This window comes from Oncorhynchus clarkii, chromosome 5 (assembly GCF_045791955.1).
Source record: "Oncorhynchus clarkii lewisi isolate Uvic-CL-2024 chromosome 5, UVic_Ocla_1.0, whole genome shotgun sequence".
Taxonomy (NCBI): Eukaryota; Metazoa; Chordata; class Actinopteri; order Salmoniformes; family Salmonidae; genus Oncorhynchus; species Oncorhynchus clarkii.
In genome coordinates this window covers 87724440-87740232 of record NC_092151.1, presented here as the reverse complement: position 1 = coordinate 87740232, position 15793 = coordinate 87724440, and the positions used below count along the sequence as shown (strand labels likewise).

General features: G+C 44.0%; 1 protein-coding gene across 1 annotated transcript; it reads left to right on the top strand.

Moving 5' to 3' along the window:
- The first annotated feature begins 9263 nt into the window (after positions 1–9263).
- LOC139409786 (protein odr-4 homolog) lies at positions 9264–15448 on the top strand. The gene is made up of 11 exons (XM_071155164.1): positions 9264–9371; positions 9479–9583; positions 9731–9826; positions 9964–10038; positions 11088–11225; positions 11581–11631; positions 11838–11972; positions 12078–12159; positions 12521–12730; positions 15213–15284; positions 15381–15448. Exons 1-11 carry the CDS (start codon positions 9264–9266, stop codon positions 15446–15448), a joined length of 1140 nt encoding a protein of 379 aa, XP_071011265.1.
- The last annotated feature ends 345 nt before the right edge of the window (positions 15449–15793 follow it).

Genomic DNA, 15793 nt, shown 5'->3' with positions numbered 1-15793 from the left:
TCCCCAAATTGTTGCCACAGTTGGAAGCACAGAATCGCCTAGAAAGTAATTGTATGCTGTAGTGTTAAGAAAAACAGCGCCAGACTATTATTTCTCTTCCACCAAACTTTACTTTGACACTTTGCATTCAGGCAGGTAGCGTTGTCCTGGCATCCGCCAAACCCAGATTCAAACTCAGATGGTGAAGCGTGATTCATCACTCCAGAGTGGAATGCGTTTCCACTACTCCAGAGTCCATTGGTGGCAAGCTTTATACCACTCCAGCCAACACTTGGCATTGCACATGGTGATCTTAGGCTTGAGTGCAGCTGCTCGGCCATGGAAACCAATATCATGGTCATGGAAGCTCCCGATGACGTTGCTTCCAGAGGCAGTTTGGAACTCGGTAGTGGGTGTTGCAACCGAGGACAGACAATTTTTACGCGATACGCACTTCAGCACTCGGTGGTCCTGTTCTGTGAACCTGTGTGGCCTACCACTTCGTGGCTGAGCCGTTGTTGCTCCTAGACGTTTTCACTTCACACAAACAGCACTTACAGTTGACTGGGGCAGCCAATCCACTCATTTCAAAGGGTGTCCACATAATTTTGTATATATAGTCTACTTCAAGAAATTGGTGTATGACACTGAATTGAATAAAAAAATGAATCATGTAGGTTAGTTGCAACTGAACTGATGAGCTGGTAATGGCAGAGAAGTGTGGTGTTTTTCCCTGAACAATGTATGGCATTATGTCCAAAACATAATGCAAACATTAGTGGCTGATCACTGATTGGACCAGTTTGGCCCAATAGAAGAGGACATGTAGCCTATCACATCAATACTAAGCATCATCAATAAAAACAAGACGTACACCTGAACAGCTAACAGAGTGAGGTGGGGATCGATTCATCCATCAATTAAAAGGGCCTGTTTTGACCTTGTGAAAATAACCTATCATTTCAGAACAAAAGCAGGAGCATGTCCAAATGTAACTATGACACAGCTCAGCGGCGGTAAACTAGTCCCCTCAGCATCTTCCAACAGAGCGTTCTGTTTGACAACTTGTATCAAGGGCTTGTGGATAACTTTGCTCAAGGAGCTGTGAAATATCTTCAGAGACCTCAAACCGCCCAAACAACCCGGTGTCTGTCCACCCTTTCTGCTAGTGACGCACACACACACACACACAAACACATGCACACACCGCCCATCGTCCATCTTGAATAACAAGGAGACACCCACAGCAGACAAGATACAACCCCCCCCCATCCCTCCTCTCAGTCTGAACCCCCACACTGTCAATGATTGAGAGGCGTAAACTTAAGGATTTTAAACACTGACCCAACATTGTACCAATCCAATGTGTGTCAACTGCGCCACTCACCCCCAAAAACAGCAACAAGCACTGACAGCCGTCAGGAGAAAACTAACGTGGCACATTGCAGTAACCTTCCTCTAAAACAAATGTCACCATTGATAGCGTCGCCCATCACAGTCAAAATGAGTCCTGTCCAACCTTTTAACAGAGATGTCAAAAAAGTAGGAGAAGGGGAATCTAACAGTTTAATTTCAGATGCCTAAAACTTATTTTTCAAATCCCCCCCCCCCCCCGTATCTCATTCCTAGAATGTCAACACTGCCCACCCTGTCCCATGATCACACGTAGCCTACTCCCTCAAGCAAACATGATGAAGACAGGAGGGAAGGCATTTTATAGGGGGATGTTGAAGGTTGTATTTCATTGCTGGTGTCGCCTTGTCGTCTCCTCTCCGTCTGCACTGCTCTGAAAGGACAGGAGAGGTAAAAGCAAATCCTTCTTGTTTCCACTTCATTGCCTTGCTGCCTTCTTAGGTCAAACCAGATTAATAACAGGAAAACACAGTGACAACTTCACCAGTTTCCCAGACCAATGAGTGAGACGACTCTTGGACTAAAAAGCTTGCAAAATGGAGAATCTGAATTGAAAATTCCTTCCAGGAATAGGCTTCTGGGAAACCGGCCCTTGGAGCAGAGGTGCACCCTATGAGGTAGTCTCCACTATCTCTAGGGTAGCTATAGTAATAATGCAGTAGCATGGCCTTGATCAGGTGCTGAGCCTGCCGCGCCGTGACTCCTGAGAGAGAGGACCATGATTGTCCACCAGGGGGGGGGGGGGGGGGGGGGGGGTGATTAATGAGGACATCCTGTGCTGCAGCACCTTGTGGGCTGATTACACGGCCTAGTCAAATGCATGCAGCAAACGGATATTAAATCAACATAGCTTATTGCCATGCCACCGAACGGCGAGGTCCCGGCGTGGGCAAAATACGTTTGCAGCTCACGCCTAAACACTTGAGGGGGAGTGGGGATAACATTCCCAGGGTTTCTGGATGAGTTAGGCAATCTAGCTGTCAGTGGCAATGATTAATTTTGATGGTCTCATAAATTCTGCAGAGAAATATATTGCCCCTATAATATCTGTTGATTTGTACTAGGTTCCTCCTCTGCCTTAAGGTCTGTTCTGGGAAACAACAGTCAACAAATGGCTCAGTCCCCCAGAGTGTAAAAAAAAAAGAAGTACAACACCCACGCCTAGCCTGACGTATGACTGAAGGAGTATGGGTAAAAAAGACAAAGTAGATCACAGTGACGCGTGCTTGCTTATCTGCGTGGTAAGAGCTATGGATTTAGGTGTTAGCTTATCGAAGACATCGCTAATAATGAATGATTATGCACATCGCCAACAGCCCACATAACAGAATCTCTCCAGCACTCAGCAGCCAAACCAACATTGAGGAGGGAGAGCATAGTTTTGATCAGTGAAGACCATGACAACGTCTGTTGTTACCTCACCATTTAAAAAAGACACAGTGCCAATTACAGTCACTCATACGAGTGGGGAGAGGGATTGCGAGCAGGAGAGAGAGAAAGAAGAGAGAGAAAGGAGAGAGAGAGATCGCAAGAGTGAGAGAGAAGGGGGATGGAGGAAGAGAGAAAGGGGGATGAAGGAAGAGAGAGAGATAGAGAAGCTAAGTTGTATTGGTATTTTTGGGGTATTTTATTACGATCCCCATTAGTTGTTGCGAAAGCAGCAGCTACTCTTCCTGGGGTCGACACAAAACATGAAACATGACATGATACAGAACATTAATAGACACGAACAGCTTAAGGACAGAAGTACATCCAAGTTGATAGATGCCTCAGAAACAAGACATAGAGTGAAAGAGACTTTCCTATTGGTCTCTTTCTTTAAGGTTATCAATGAGGATGAATTGTGTGCGTTAATATTTTAAATATGTAATCAATAAATAATGAAATGTTCTCTCCCTTTACTCAAGAGGCTGGGAAAGAACCTGGCCCTTGTGTATTATGGTTGGCAAGTTATGCCCCTAAGTTTCCTGGTGGTTTGTTTTTTCTCTACAAAGTCATTTTAGCCAGAAGGACTCCCAAATTGCCACAATGAATATTACTATGGACACTTGATTCATTAGGCACCTTTCATGACCTGTGACCTTGAGGTGACATCATACTCTATGATACCATTCTCAAATAATACCGAAGCCGTTTTCTCAGTTGATAAATAATTGACTTAGCAGTTTAAAAAAACATGGTTTGTGTTATTGTATTATAATTTCTGTAGACTTATGGCCATAACACTGCACATGCAATGTTAATCAATAGTTTGATCAATGACCTCTATTGATCAATAACTCCTCATTATGACCATCTCTGGACTGGGGGCAACTACTAAATGAACAGGGCAGTGTTGCGGATGTTTTTTTATTGTTCTGGGCAGGTATGGTATGCCCTCATGTGGTTGAATTTCAGAGTTGAACTAATAATACAGGACCCAGAGTAATATCCTGGGGGTGTACATTCACTAGGAACCAAGAAGAAGCAACCGGGATGACGTTTGACAATGTTTGGCTATGCAACGTGGCCCTGTAGTCCCACCTCATATAGTTGACAGCATGTTCCCTGCTGCCTCTCTTCATCCCGCTGGTAGACATGCAGCCACAGCATCAGAGGCAAAGCTCCTGCATGGTCCAGTGTGCAAGAAAGCTGCAATAAAAAGAGGAGAAATGCAACACACAATTGCCAAATGTATGTTTGATGAGGGAGGAGGGACAAGAGACTATTAAAAATGCATTTCATCTTTTTGACATGAACATGCATATAAAGTGCATTCAGAAAGTATTCAGACCACTTGACTTTCTACACATTTTGTTACGTTACAGCCTTATTCTAAAACTGATTAAACCGTTTTTTCCCTCATCAATCTACGTACAATAACCCATACTGACAGAACAAAAACATAAAAATAAAAAACTGAAATATCAGATTTTGATACAACAGTAGATGAGATGGGAAGAAGTATGTCCATAATAAAGTGCTACTCTGCCTTCTTAACAACACTATCAACAAGGCAGGTCCTACAGGCCCTGGTTTTTACCTTCTTAACAACACTATCAACAAGGCAGGTCCTACAGGCCCTGGTTTTTACCTTCTTAACAACACTATCAACAAGGCAGGTCCTACAGGCCCTGGTTTTTACCTTCTTAACAACACTATCAACAAGGCAGGTCCTACAGGCCCTGGTTTTTACCTTCTTAACAACACTATCAACAAGGCAGGTCCTACAGGCCCTGGTTTTTACCTTCTTAACAACACTATCAACAAGGCAGGTCCTACAGGCCCTGGTTTTTAACTTCTTAACAGCACAATCAACAAGGCAGGTCCTACAGGCCCTGGTTTTTACCTTCTTAACAGCACTATCAACAAGGCAGGTCCTACAGGCCCTGGTTTTTACCTTCTTAACAGCACTATCAACAAGGCAGGTCCTACAGGCCCTGGTTTTTACCTTCTTAACAGCACAATCAACAAGGCAGGTCCTACAGGCCCTGGTTTTTACCTTCTTAACAGCACTATCAACAAGGCAGGTCCTACAGGCCCTGGTTTTTACCTTCTTAACAGCACTATCAACAAGGCAGGTCCTACAGGCCCTGGTTTGTACCTTCTTAACAGCACTATCAACAAGGCAGGTCCTACAGGCCCTGGTTTTTACCTTCTTAACAGCACTATCAACAAGGCAGGTCCTACAGGCCCTGGTTTTTACCTTCTTAACAGCACTATCAACAAGGCAGGTCCTACAGGCCCTGGTTTTGTCGCACCTGTTCAGTCGTGTGGTCAGGTGCCACAAAGAGGGACCTCTGAAAATTGCTATTTGACAAGAGACTATTAAAAATGCACACACTACCATAAATCTCAAGAAACAAACAAATGGGGAGCTTGGGGCTATAACGTTCTATCTGCGTTTTTGATTTATTGAGTTATTGACATAACCTTGATCTGTTCAATGTTCTCTACCTAAATAGTACTCTAAATACCCTCATTTATGTTATTAAGTTCAAAAGAACACAAGACAACAAAAAATTACTAACACCATTATCTCAGAATCCACTTTTTGCAGATAGAACCTTAGGGTCCCAAGCTCTCGAAATGTCACCGGAGATGTTTTAGCAATCTATTTTTTGCTAAAAACACCAGTCTCAACGTCAACAGTCAAGAGGCGACTCCGGGATGCTGGCCTTCTAGGCAGAGTTCCTCTGTCCAGTGTCTGTGTTCTTTTGCCAATCTTAATCTTTTATTTTTATTGGCCAGTCTGAGATATGGCTTTTTCTTTGCAACTCTGCCTAGAAGGGCAGCATCCTGGAGTTGCCTCTTGACTGTTGACGTTGAGACTGGTGTTTTGTGGGTACTATCTAATGAAGCTGCCAGTTGAGGACATGTGAGGTGTCTGTTTCTCAAACTAGACACACTAATGTACTTGTCCTCTTGCTCAGTTGTGCACCGGGGCCTCCCACTCCTCTTTCTATTCTGGTCAGAGCCAATTTGCGCTGTTCTGTGAAGGGAGTAGTACACAGTGTTGTTTCTGGCCATTTTGAGCCTGTAATCAAACCCACAAATGCTGATACTCCAGATACTCAACTAGTCTAAAGAAGGCCCGTTTTATTGCTTCTTTAATCAGCACCACAGTTTTCAGCTGTTGCAAAAGGGTTTTCTAATGATCATTTAGCCTTTTAAAATGATAAACTTCGATTTGCTAACACAACGTGCCATTCTAACACAGGAGTGATGGTTACTGATAATGGGCCTCTGTACGCCTATGTAGATATTCCATTAAAAAACCAGCTGTTTCCAGCTACAATAATCATTTACACCATTAACAATGTCTCCACTGTATTTCTGATCAATTTGATATTTTTTTAATGGACAAATGTGCTTTTCTTTAAAAAAAAAAGACATTTCTAAGTGACCCCAACATTTTGAACGGTAGTATAAATATTCCTAATTCCATTCCATTCCTTTACTTTGGATTTGTGTGTTTTGTTGTGACATTTTTAGATATTACTTGTTAGATATTTCTGCACTGTTGGAGCTAGAAAAACATGCATTTAGCTACACCCTCAATAACATCTACTCAACATGTGTATGTGACCATTAAATTTGATTTAGCTCAACTTCCTGCGACTCAACTTACCCTGTCCTGCGACTCAACTTACCCTGTCCTGTGCTTCAACCTCCTGCGACTCAACTTACCCTGTCCTGCGACTCAACTTACCCTGTCCTGCGACTCAACTTACCCTGTCCTGCGCCTCAACCTCCTGGGACTCAACTTACCCTGTCCTGCGACTCAACTTACCCTGTCCTGCGACACAACTTACCCCGTCCTGCGACTCAACTTACCCTGTCCTGCGCCTCAACTTCCTGCGACTCAACTTACCCTGTCCTGCGACTCAACTTACCCTGTCCTGTGCTTCAACCTCCTGCGACTCAACTTACCCTGTCCTGCGACTCAACTTACCCTGTCCTGCGACTCAACTTACCCTGTCCTGCGCCTCAACCTCCTGGGACTCAACTTACCCTGTCCTGCGACTCAACTTACCCTGTCCTGCGACACAACTTACCCCGTCCTGCGACTCAACTTACCCTGTCCTGCGCCTCAACTTCCTGCGACTCAACTTACCCTGTCCTGCGACTCAACTTACCCTGTCCTGTGCTTCAACCTCCTGCGACTCAACTTACCCTGTCCTGCGACTCAACTTACCCTGTCCTGCGCCTCAACCTCCTGGGACTCAACTTACCCTGTCCTGCGACTCAACTTACCCTGTCCTGCGACACAACTTACCCCGTCCTGCGACTCAACTTACCCTGTCCTGCGACTCAACTTACCCTGTCCTGCGCCTCAACCTCCTGGGACTCAACTTACCCTGTCCTGCGACTCAACTTACCCTGTCCTGCGCCTCAACTTCCTGCGACTCAACTTACCCTGTCCTGCGACACAACTTACCCTGTCCTGCGACACAACTTACCCTGTCCTGCGACACAACTTACCCCGTCCTGCGACTCAACTTACCCTGTCCTGCGACTCAACATACCCTGTCCTGCGACTCAACCTCCTGGGACTCAACTTACCCTGTCCTGCGACTCAACTTACCTTGTCCTGCGACTCAACTTCCTGCGACTCAACTTACCATGTCCTGCGACACAACTTACCCTGTCCTGCGACACAACTTACCCTGTCCTGCGACACAACTTACCCTGTCCGCGACACAACTTACCCCGTCCTGCGACTCAACTTACCCTGTCCTGCGACACAACTTACCCTGTCCTGCGACACAACTTACCCTGTCCTGCGACTCAACCTACCCTGTCCTGCACCTCAACTTCCTGTCCCTCAACTTACCCTGTCCTGCGACTCAACTTACCCTGCCCTGCGACGCAACTTACCCTGTCCTGCGACACAACTTATCCTGTCCTGCGACGCAACTTATCCTGTCCTGCGACGCAACTTATCCTGTCCTGCGACTCAACTTACCCTGTCCTGTTTTCAAAACTGTTGTGTTTACATTAATTTTGATTAATTCCAGGGCTACACATCATCCTGAAATATATCTAGATATCTTTGTTAGGAAGAATACTATATTTCTCTTGAAGGAGTGAATGTAAAATGTACAAATTGGCTCAACTTACCCCACTCTCCAGTGTCCAAAACACCAGTCAGATATTAATGGTCATCGGAGCATGTGTCGATACTAATATGCTGGAAAGCAAGGGAGTGCTGCTCTCGGATCAGCTTTCTCCATTAAAATCATTAGAATTATTTCACAAATGCCTACTGACGATTTATCAACTCCTATTACCACATACGGCTGCAAATATTGACTAATCTTAGTCTAATGCTTACCCACAAAAAATGCACTAAATCACAGATTTGGCACATCATTGCGCACATGTTAGTCTACACATCATGAAATATATTGAGACAAATTACAGACAGTAGCCTACAAGTAGCAAAATAGAACTCAATTGATTAACATGAAATGTATTTCAATATGATTGAATTAGGCCTATAGCCTACTGTTTATATTTTAATGCAGTCATCTAGGTTTTAATTTAAAGCAGAATTTTATACATCACTTGTTTGTATAAAATGCAAAGACATTGGCAACTTTGTAGGCTATTTGGAGTCAACTTTGTTCTGAAATTATCGGCAGCCAAAGAGAGACGGATAAACCATTTGATTCTATGTTTGGCTGAAACCTGTATATAAAGTGAAGCGGATGGTCAAAATAGCATTTAACGACGAACTTATTTATTCTACGAGTGGTCTGAGGCAAGCATTAGACTACGAGCGTTTTCAAGTGCAACGTTAATAACGATGGTTTTGGGAAACAGCTCGGAGATTGAATTAAACGACGATGAATTTTGCCTAAAATGCTTTTGGGAAACCGCGCCCTGAGCGAGGAACAGACGAAGCGAGAGGCATGACTCCGCCCCTAAATCTGTCAGCGAGAAAATACAGGGAGAAACAGACGAAGTGGGGATGTCATGTCATGTCATGTTTTGTCTGATTGAACATGGTCAATAGGCGTTTATAAATGCACTGCATAGACTACTGTGCTTTGATAAATTACGATGAATAACGTTCTAAAAAAAAGGACATGCTTGAATTTCCTTCTGTCACAATGCATTGCGGCATTATGACGTCATAGATGTTCTCGAATCACCTGTTCAGGAGATGAGGTAGTGGAAACTCAGCGAAGTGAAAAGAGACGTCAAGTGGTGTTTACTGGACGATAACAGAATCCCAAACGTCTGAAATTGAAACAAAATCCCCGTAGGTTTCTTTGATGATATAATCTTGCATTCTTCTATTACACTGACAATGCCTACCTATAGTCCTATACTGTAAAGTTCTCATTGATCTTCATTTGTAATTGCAGATTAACTTGGTGTAAATGGGGAAAGGAATGGGAAAAGGCATCATTGCTGATGCTGCAGTGGAGAAATACTTTGCTAACCTGAAAGCAAGCACATCTTACATCCTTGGACTTTTAGTTGGACAGGTGAGACATTTAGGCCTACTGTATGTCAGGGGACGTGGTCCATCTTTCTAATGTTAGGCTATCCAATGCAATATCATTTTATTTGATCAACATTTGTTTTGCTACAGGGGGAGTTTGTGGTGCATGCAGCGATGACCCCACTAAAGGAGGACAATCCTGATGGCCTGATGAATGAGGATGACAAAGACTACATCCTAGATCACGCAGAACATGTGAGATTTATTGGAGAACATGCCTGAGAAATATAGAGGATTGTTTTTTCTGAAACGATCTTCTGTTGTACTGTGGTGTTATAGTGTTATGATATTCAAGTGTCTATGGTTTGGTTAATGACTCCTGCATTTTTCCTTTTGTTAAAGCTGAACCGCATGGTTCCCGGAGGACTGTCTGTGATGGGCATGTTTGTGGTCTCCCCGTCCCATCAGACCAAAGAGAGCCATATGAAAATGAGGCGGGTGAGGCAGGAATTTCTTCTTTGTCAAATTTCAAGCTTTTGTTTTTCTTAATTTTCTTTCTTTAGATGTTTTTGGTTTGATTGTCTATCTGATGATTTATCCATTTGTCTGTATTCTGTCTGCATTTTCTCTGTTAGACTATGGCTGCTGTGGAGAATCGTGTATCCGAGGACAGGCTTTGGGGTTTCTCAGAGGAGGACACCAATGACAGAGTGATGCTTCATATCTGCTCCAACACCAACAAGTATCCTCTTACTCAGTCTCCACTGCTGATGACACACACACTCATCCACACACTCATCCACACACGCAGACACACACGCTAATCCACACACACAGACACACAAGCAGACACACACGCAGACACACACACACACATTCACACACGCAGACACACACACACATGCAGACACACACGCAGACACACACACACATCCACACACGCAGACACACACACACACACACACATGCAGACACACACACACACACACGCAGACACACACGCAGACACACACGCAGACACACACACACATCCACACACGCAGACACACACACACACACATGCAGACACACACAGAGACACACACACATATCCACAGACACACACTCAGACACACACACGCAGACACACATGCAGACACACATCCACAGACAGACACGCGCAGACACACACACACATCCACATATGCAGACACACACACGCAGACACACATGCACATAACACAAAGACTATAGAGAACACACTCTTTCTTAGCAATTTCATCACAGAGTGACTTGCTGGATTATGAACATTAAAGAACCTAGTGTGAGTACAGAGTTGAGATTTTCAACATTTTACTCATTCATTCATTTGCCTGTGTATTATCTTCTAACATCGCAATTCACTGCAAATCAAATCAAATTGTATTTGTCACATGTGCCGAATACAACAAGTGTAGACCTTACAGGGAAATGCTTACTTACAAGCCCTTAACCAACAATGCAATTCAAGAAAATATTTACTTAATTAACTAAAGTAAAAAATACAATTAAACAGTATCACAATAAAATGACATAACAATGACGAGGCTATATACAGGGGATACCGGCCAGGTTAGTCGAGGTCATTTGTAGGGGTAAAGGGACTATGCATAGATAATAAACAGTGAGTAGCAGCGTGGGGGGGGGGGGGGGGGGTACAGGGTGAGAAGGAGAGAAAAGGCTGAACTCTCGTTCCTGGTTAGTGTTGATTAACGTTAACTTACTGCCTGATGTCTTCCAGAAATCTTCTAAATCTGCGACATGGAGTTACCTGCAGTGGATGACAGCGTTCTGGCCTGTTGCAGTCTGCCCCATGGACATCGACCTGATGTTCCCTATCAAGGACAAGACCCGCCACGGTCTGATGCAGGCCATGAAGGTAACCTAGGGCCCCAGTCAAAAGTAGTGCACTATATAGGGAATGTGGTGCCATTTTGGACAGAGGCCTAGTTTAATCATTATTATTGTTATATGTTTATTACACATTCAGTCTTCCACCACTACTTCTACTGACAAAGTGACAATACATCTTATCCGTGTTAGGATGGGATGATGAGGTGGGCAAAGAAGACTGAGGCCAGTGTTTGTCTCCTCAACAACAAAAATCTACCAGCTAAGACAAATTTGAACCCCCCAACTAAGGCAAGTTTGGTGTGGTGTGCAACTGAATATTGCAATGTCGTTGCTGACGATCCTTGTGAATGACAACTGTTTATGTCCTGTATGTTCTTTAGAGGAACAATTCACAAAGGATAAAGATTCAAGGTCAGATCTTCATCCCAACGGTAAGTGGGAATATGAATATTGAGAAGAAGAAAAAAAATTACTGCAAAAATCGGATTGTTGTACTTTTCTTACATTGTAATGGATCAGTGTAACGGGCTCAAATCTGCTCCATATAGAGGTTCAGGTGAACCCACGTTGCAATCTCCTCTCTCTCTCTCTCTCTCTCTCTCTCTCTCTCTCTCTCTCTCTCTGGGTTATCTTGTAGGCAGGGGGCAAGCTGGGGGAGAGGCCGTCCACTGCGTCAGTGCAGGTATGCAGCTGTATCCTGAGACTGAAGGGGAGTCTGGGGTGCAGAGCGTACATGAACCCTGCAAGGACCACTGCCAAGACCACCACCATGGTAGGCAACTGTGGGCACCAATAAGTCCGGCAACCAGTATTTCAAACACTTGAGCTGCATCTCTGTGATGACTTTTTGATGACCTTGAGTCCATGTCACTCACAGTACATCAAGAGGGACATCATCAGGAGTGTCTACAGCAGTGCCAAAAACTTCTTTGAACATCTGATAAATGATGAAAACTCAGGTAGGATACATGAATAGTTAGTTACCAGTGCAGTAGGTCTTAAATGGCCTTGAAATTCAACAATTAGTCCGCAGCTATGCCACTAGATGGCGATGGTTAGGCACTGTAGTTTTTATTGTACTGTACACTCAACCAGCATCATTCTTGACGATTTGACAGAGGCTCTTGAGTAATTGTAAAATATGTAAAAACAATCTTTGACCTTCGTATATAAAACAGGTACGCATATATCTGTGTGCATGTGTGACCCTGCAGATATCCATGTATATGTCTCTGTGTGTGTGTCTGTTTGCATGGTTGCATGTGTGTGTGTGTGTGTGTGTGTGTGTTTGCATGTGTCTATGTGTGTGTGTCTCTATAGCGAAGGCATTCATGGGCTCCCAGCCCTTGGCTAAGCGGGTGTTCTTCCTGGTTCCCGACACTGGCATCTCTCTGTGTGACTACATACTCTCCTCTGAGACAGAGGCAGCTGTCCAGGAGAGGGTAAAGGAGTGGGCAGGCTTCACCATCCCTGATGGGCAGCTCCATATCACCCAGCAGCTGGTACAGGGCAGGTTGGAGTGGCACCAAGGTAGGCTAGGTACTGGTTCAGCTCCGTCTATGCTGTCTGAAATAGAACCCAAATTCTCATAAAGTTGCCAAAAGATAATCTGCTGGTCAGATAGATGTCTTGATGTTCCTTGAGGGCGATAAGATATACTTGGCTGCATTTTGGAAAGTGAGTGTCAAATGTGACTTGATCACTATTCTAAGTAGGCCTACAGACAGGTCGGATAATGTCACAGCAGTAAATGTTGTTACCTCCTCGTACATGCCTGTCGATCTGTCATCAACTTTATTCCTCTTGATGTCATGTTTTAAAATGCACGTAGGGCAGGCTGTCAACAAATCGTCATATTCATAGATAATAGTTATATTCTTGTTCTATTCTATTCTTTTTACTTTTGCCACTACCCGTGTCTACCTGCTGTTATAAGGTTCCTCCCGAGTTTCAGTTTCTGTCCCACCCATAGCAAACTTCTCAATAAGATACCTGTGCCCTTTGTGACACGGTTACAGTGTGTGTTCAGATCTTGTTGTGACCTGTCTCATCTGTGTGGTTTACAGATGATTGAGCATCAGTATGGATTTTCTTTCTTTTTATACAGTGCCTTGCGAAAGCATTCGGCCCCCTTGAACGTTGCGACCTTTTGCCACATTTCAGGCTTCAAACATAAAGATATAAAACTGTATTTTTTTGTGAAGAATCAACAACAAGTGGGACACAATCATGAAGTGGAACGACATTTATTGGATATTTCAAACTTTTTTAACAAATCAAAAACTGAATAATTGGGCGTGCAAAATTATTCAGCCCCTTTACTTTCAGTGCAGCAAACGCTCTCCAGAAGTTCAGTGAGGATCTCTGAATGATCCAATGTTGACCTAAATGACTAATGATGATAAATACAATCCACCTGTGTGTAATCAAGTCTCCGTATAAATGCACCTGCACTGTGATAGTCTCAGAGGTCCGTCAAAAGCGCAGAGAGCATCATGAAGAACAAGGAACACACCAGGCAGGTCCGAGATACTGTTGTGAAGAAGGTTAAAGCCGGATTTGGATACAAAAAGATTTCCCAAGCTTTAAACATCCCAAGGAGCACTGTGCAAGCGATAATATTGAAATTTAAGGAGTATCAGACCACTGCAAATCTACCAAGACCTGGCCGTCCCTCTAAACTTTCAGCTCATACAAGGAGAAGACTGATCAGAGATGCAGCCAAGAGGCCCATGATCACTCTGGATGAACTGCAGAGATCTACAGCTGAGCTGAGGTGGGATATTGTCCCATTGTCCATAGGACAACAATCAGTCGTATATTGCACAAATCTGGCCTTTATGGAAGAGTGGCAAGAAGAAAGCCATTTCTTAAAGATATCCATAAAAAGTGTTGTTTAAAGTTTGCCACAAGCCACCTGGGAGACACACCAAACATGTGGAAGAAGGTGCTCTGGTCAGATGAAACCATAATTGAACTTTTTGGCAACAATGCAAAACGTTATGTTTGGCGTAAAAGCAACACAGCTCATCACCCTGAACACAACATCCCCACTGTCAAACATGGTGGTGGCAGCATCATGGTTTGGGCCTGCTTTTCTTCAGCAGGGACAGGGAAGATGGTTAAAATTGATGGGAAGATGGATGGAGCCAAATACAGGACCATTCTGGAAGAAAACCTGATGGAGTCTGCAAAAGACCTGAGACTGGGACGGAGATTTGTCTTCCAACAAGACAATGATCCAAAACATAAAGCAAAATCTACAATGGAATGGTTCAAAAATAAACATATCCAGGTGTTAGAATGGCCAAGTCAAAGTCCAGACCTGAATCCAATCGAGAATCTGTGGAAAGAACTGAAAACTGCTGTTCACAAATGCTCTCCATCCAACCTCACTGAGCTCGAGCTGTTTTGCAAGGAGGAATGAGAAAAAAATTCAGTCTCTCGATGTGCAAAACTGATAGAGACATACCCCAAGCGACTTACAGCTGTAATCGCAGCAAAAGGTGGCGCTACAAAGTATTAACTTAAGTGGGCTGAATAATTTTGCACGCCCAATTTTTCAATTTTTTATTTGTTAAAAAAGTTTGAAATATCCAATAAATGTCGTTCCACTTCATGATTGTGTCCCACTTGATTCTTCACAAAAAAATACAGTTTTATATCTCTATGTTTGAAGCCTGAAATGTGGCAAAAGGTCGCAAAGTTCAAGGGGGCCGAATACTTTCGCAAGGCACTGTATATATATAAAATAAATAGCTGAAGTCATTGATCTCCCCCAGGCATCAGATATGTGTTACAATAGAGAAGGTGGTTCCTCGCAGCCTTTCTGCCTGTAGTTTAGGACACATTTAGGAAGCAGGTAGGGCACAGGTAGGAAGCAGGTAGGCTGCAGGTAGGGCACAGGTAGGAAGCCGTTAGGAAGCCAGTAAGAAGCTGGTAGGAAGCCGATAGGAAGAAGTTAGGAAGCAGAGTAAGTTGGGTGTCTAACGGCTTTTTATTCTGGTTGGAGATTCAGAGGAAGGCATGGACAGCACCTGGGTCCCGGTGTACAAGATCCAGCAGAGGCGCAAAATCACCATGGGTACGTTGTGATGCAGCATACCCTCTCTCTCTCGCCTTCCGTTTACTTTTCCCCTCTCCTCCATATTAGTCAGTACTCCTCTCCTCTGTGTTGTAGGTGTGGCAGTGGCTTCAGGAGTCTCCCTGGTGGCCTGTCTCATCTATAGTCTCTTCCTAGAAGAGTGACGATGTGTCCCACGGAGTCAAGCGGTTCAATCCCAGGATCTGGCATGCAAAGGGCATCAGAACATCCCTGGGATTCCCATAAATTAAAGGGGCCTGTGCAATGACATGGAAGTTAAGATGTGTTTTTTCCATTTCTATTAACACATTCCAGTAACAGATGACAGTGTGTCTAGGAATACACTTCCTGGGTTCATTGTTAGAGGGGCCCATTCATATTTGCAGCGTGAGACAGCAAAGTCACGTGGAAGGAGCAATTTATTTTCACGTGAGATCAGAGCCACCAGCTGCTATAGTTTTACACTCTAACGGGAGCGTCATGCCCCAGACCTGGTCCTCAGCCCTGTG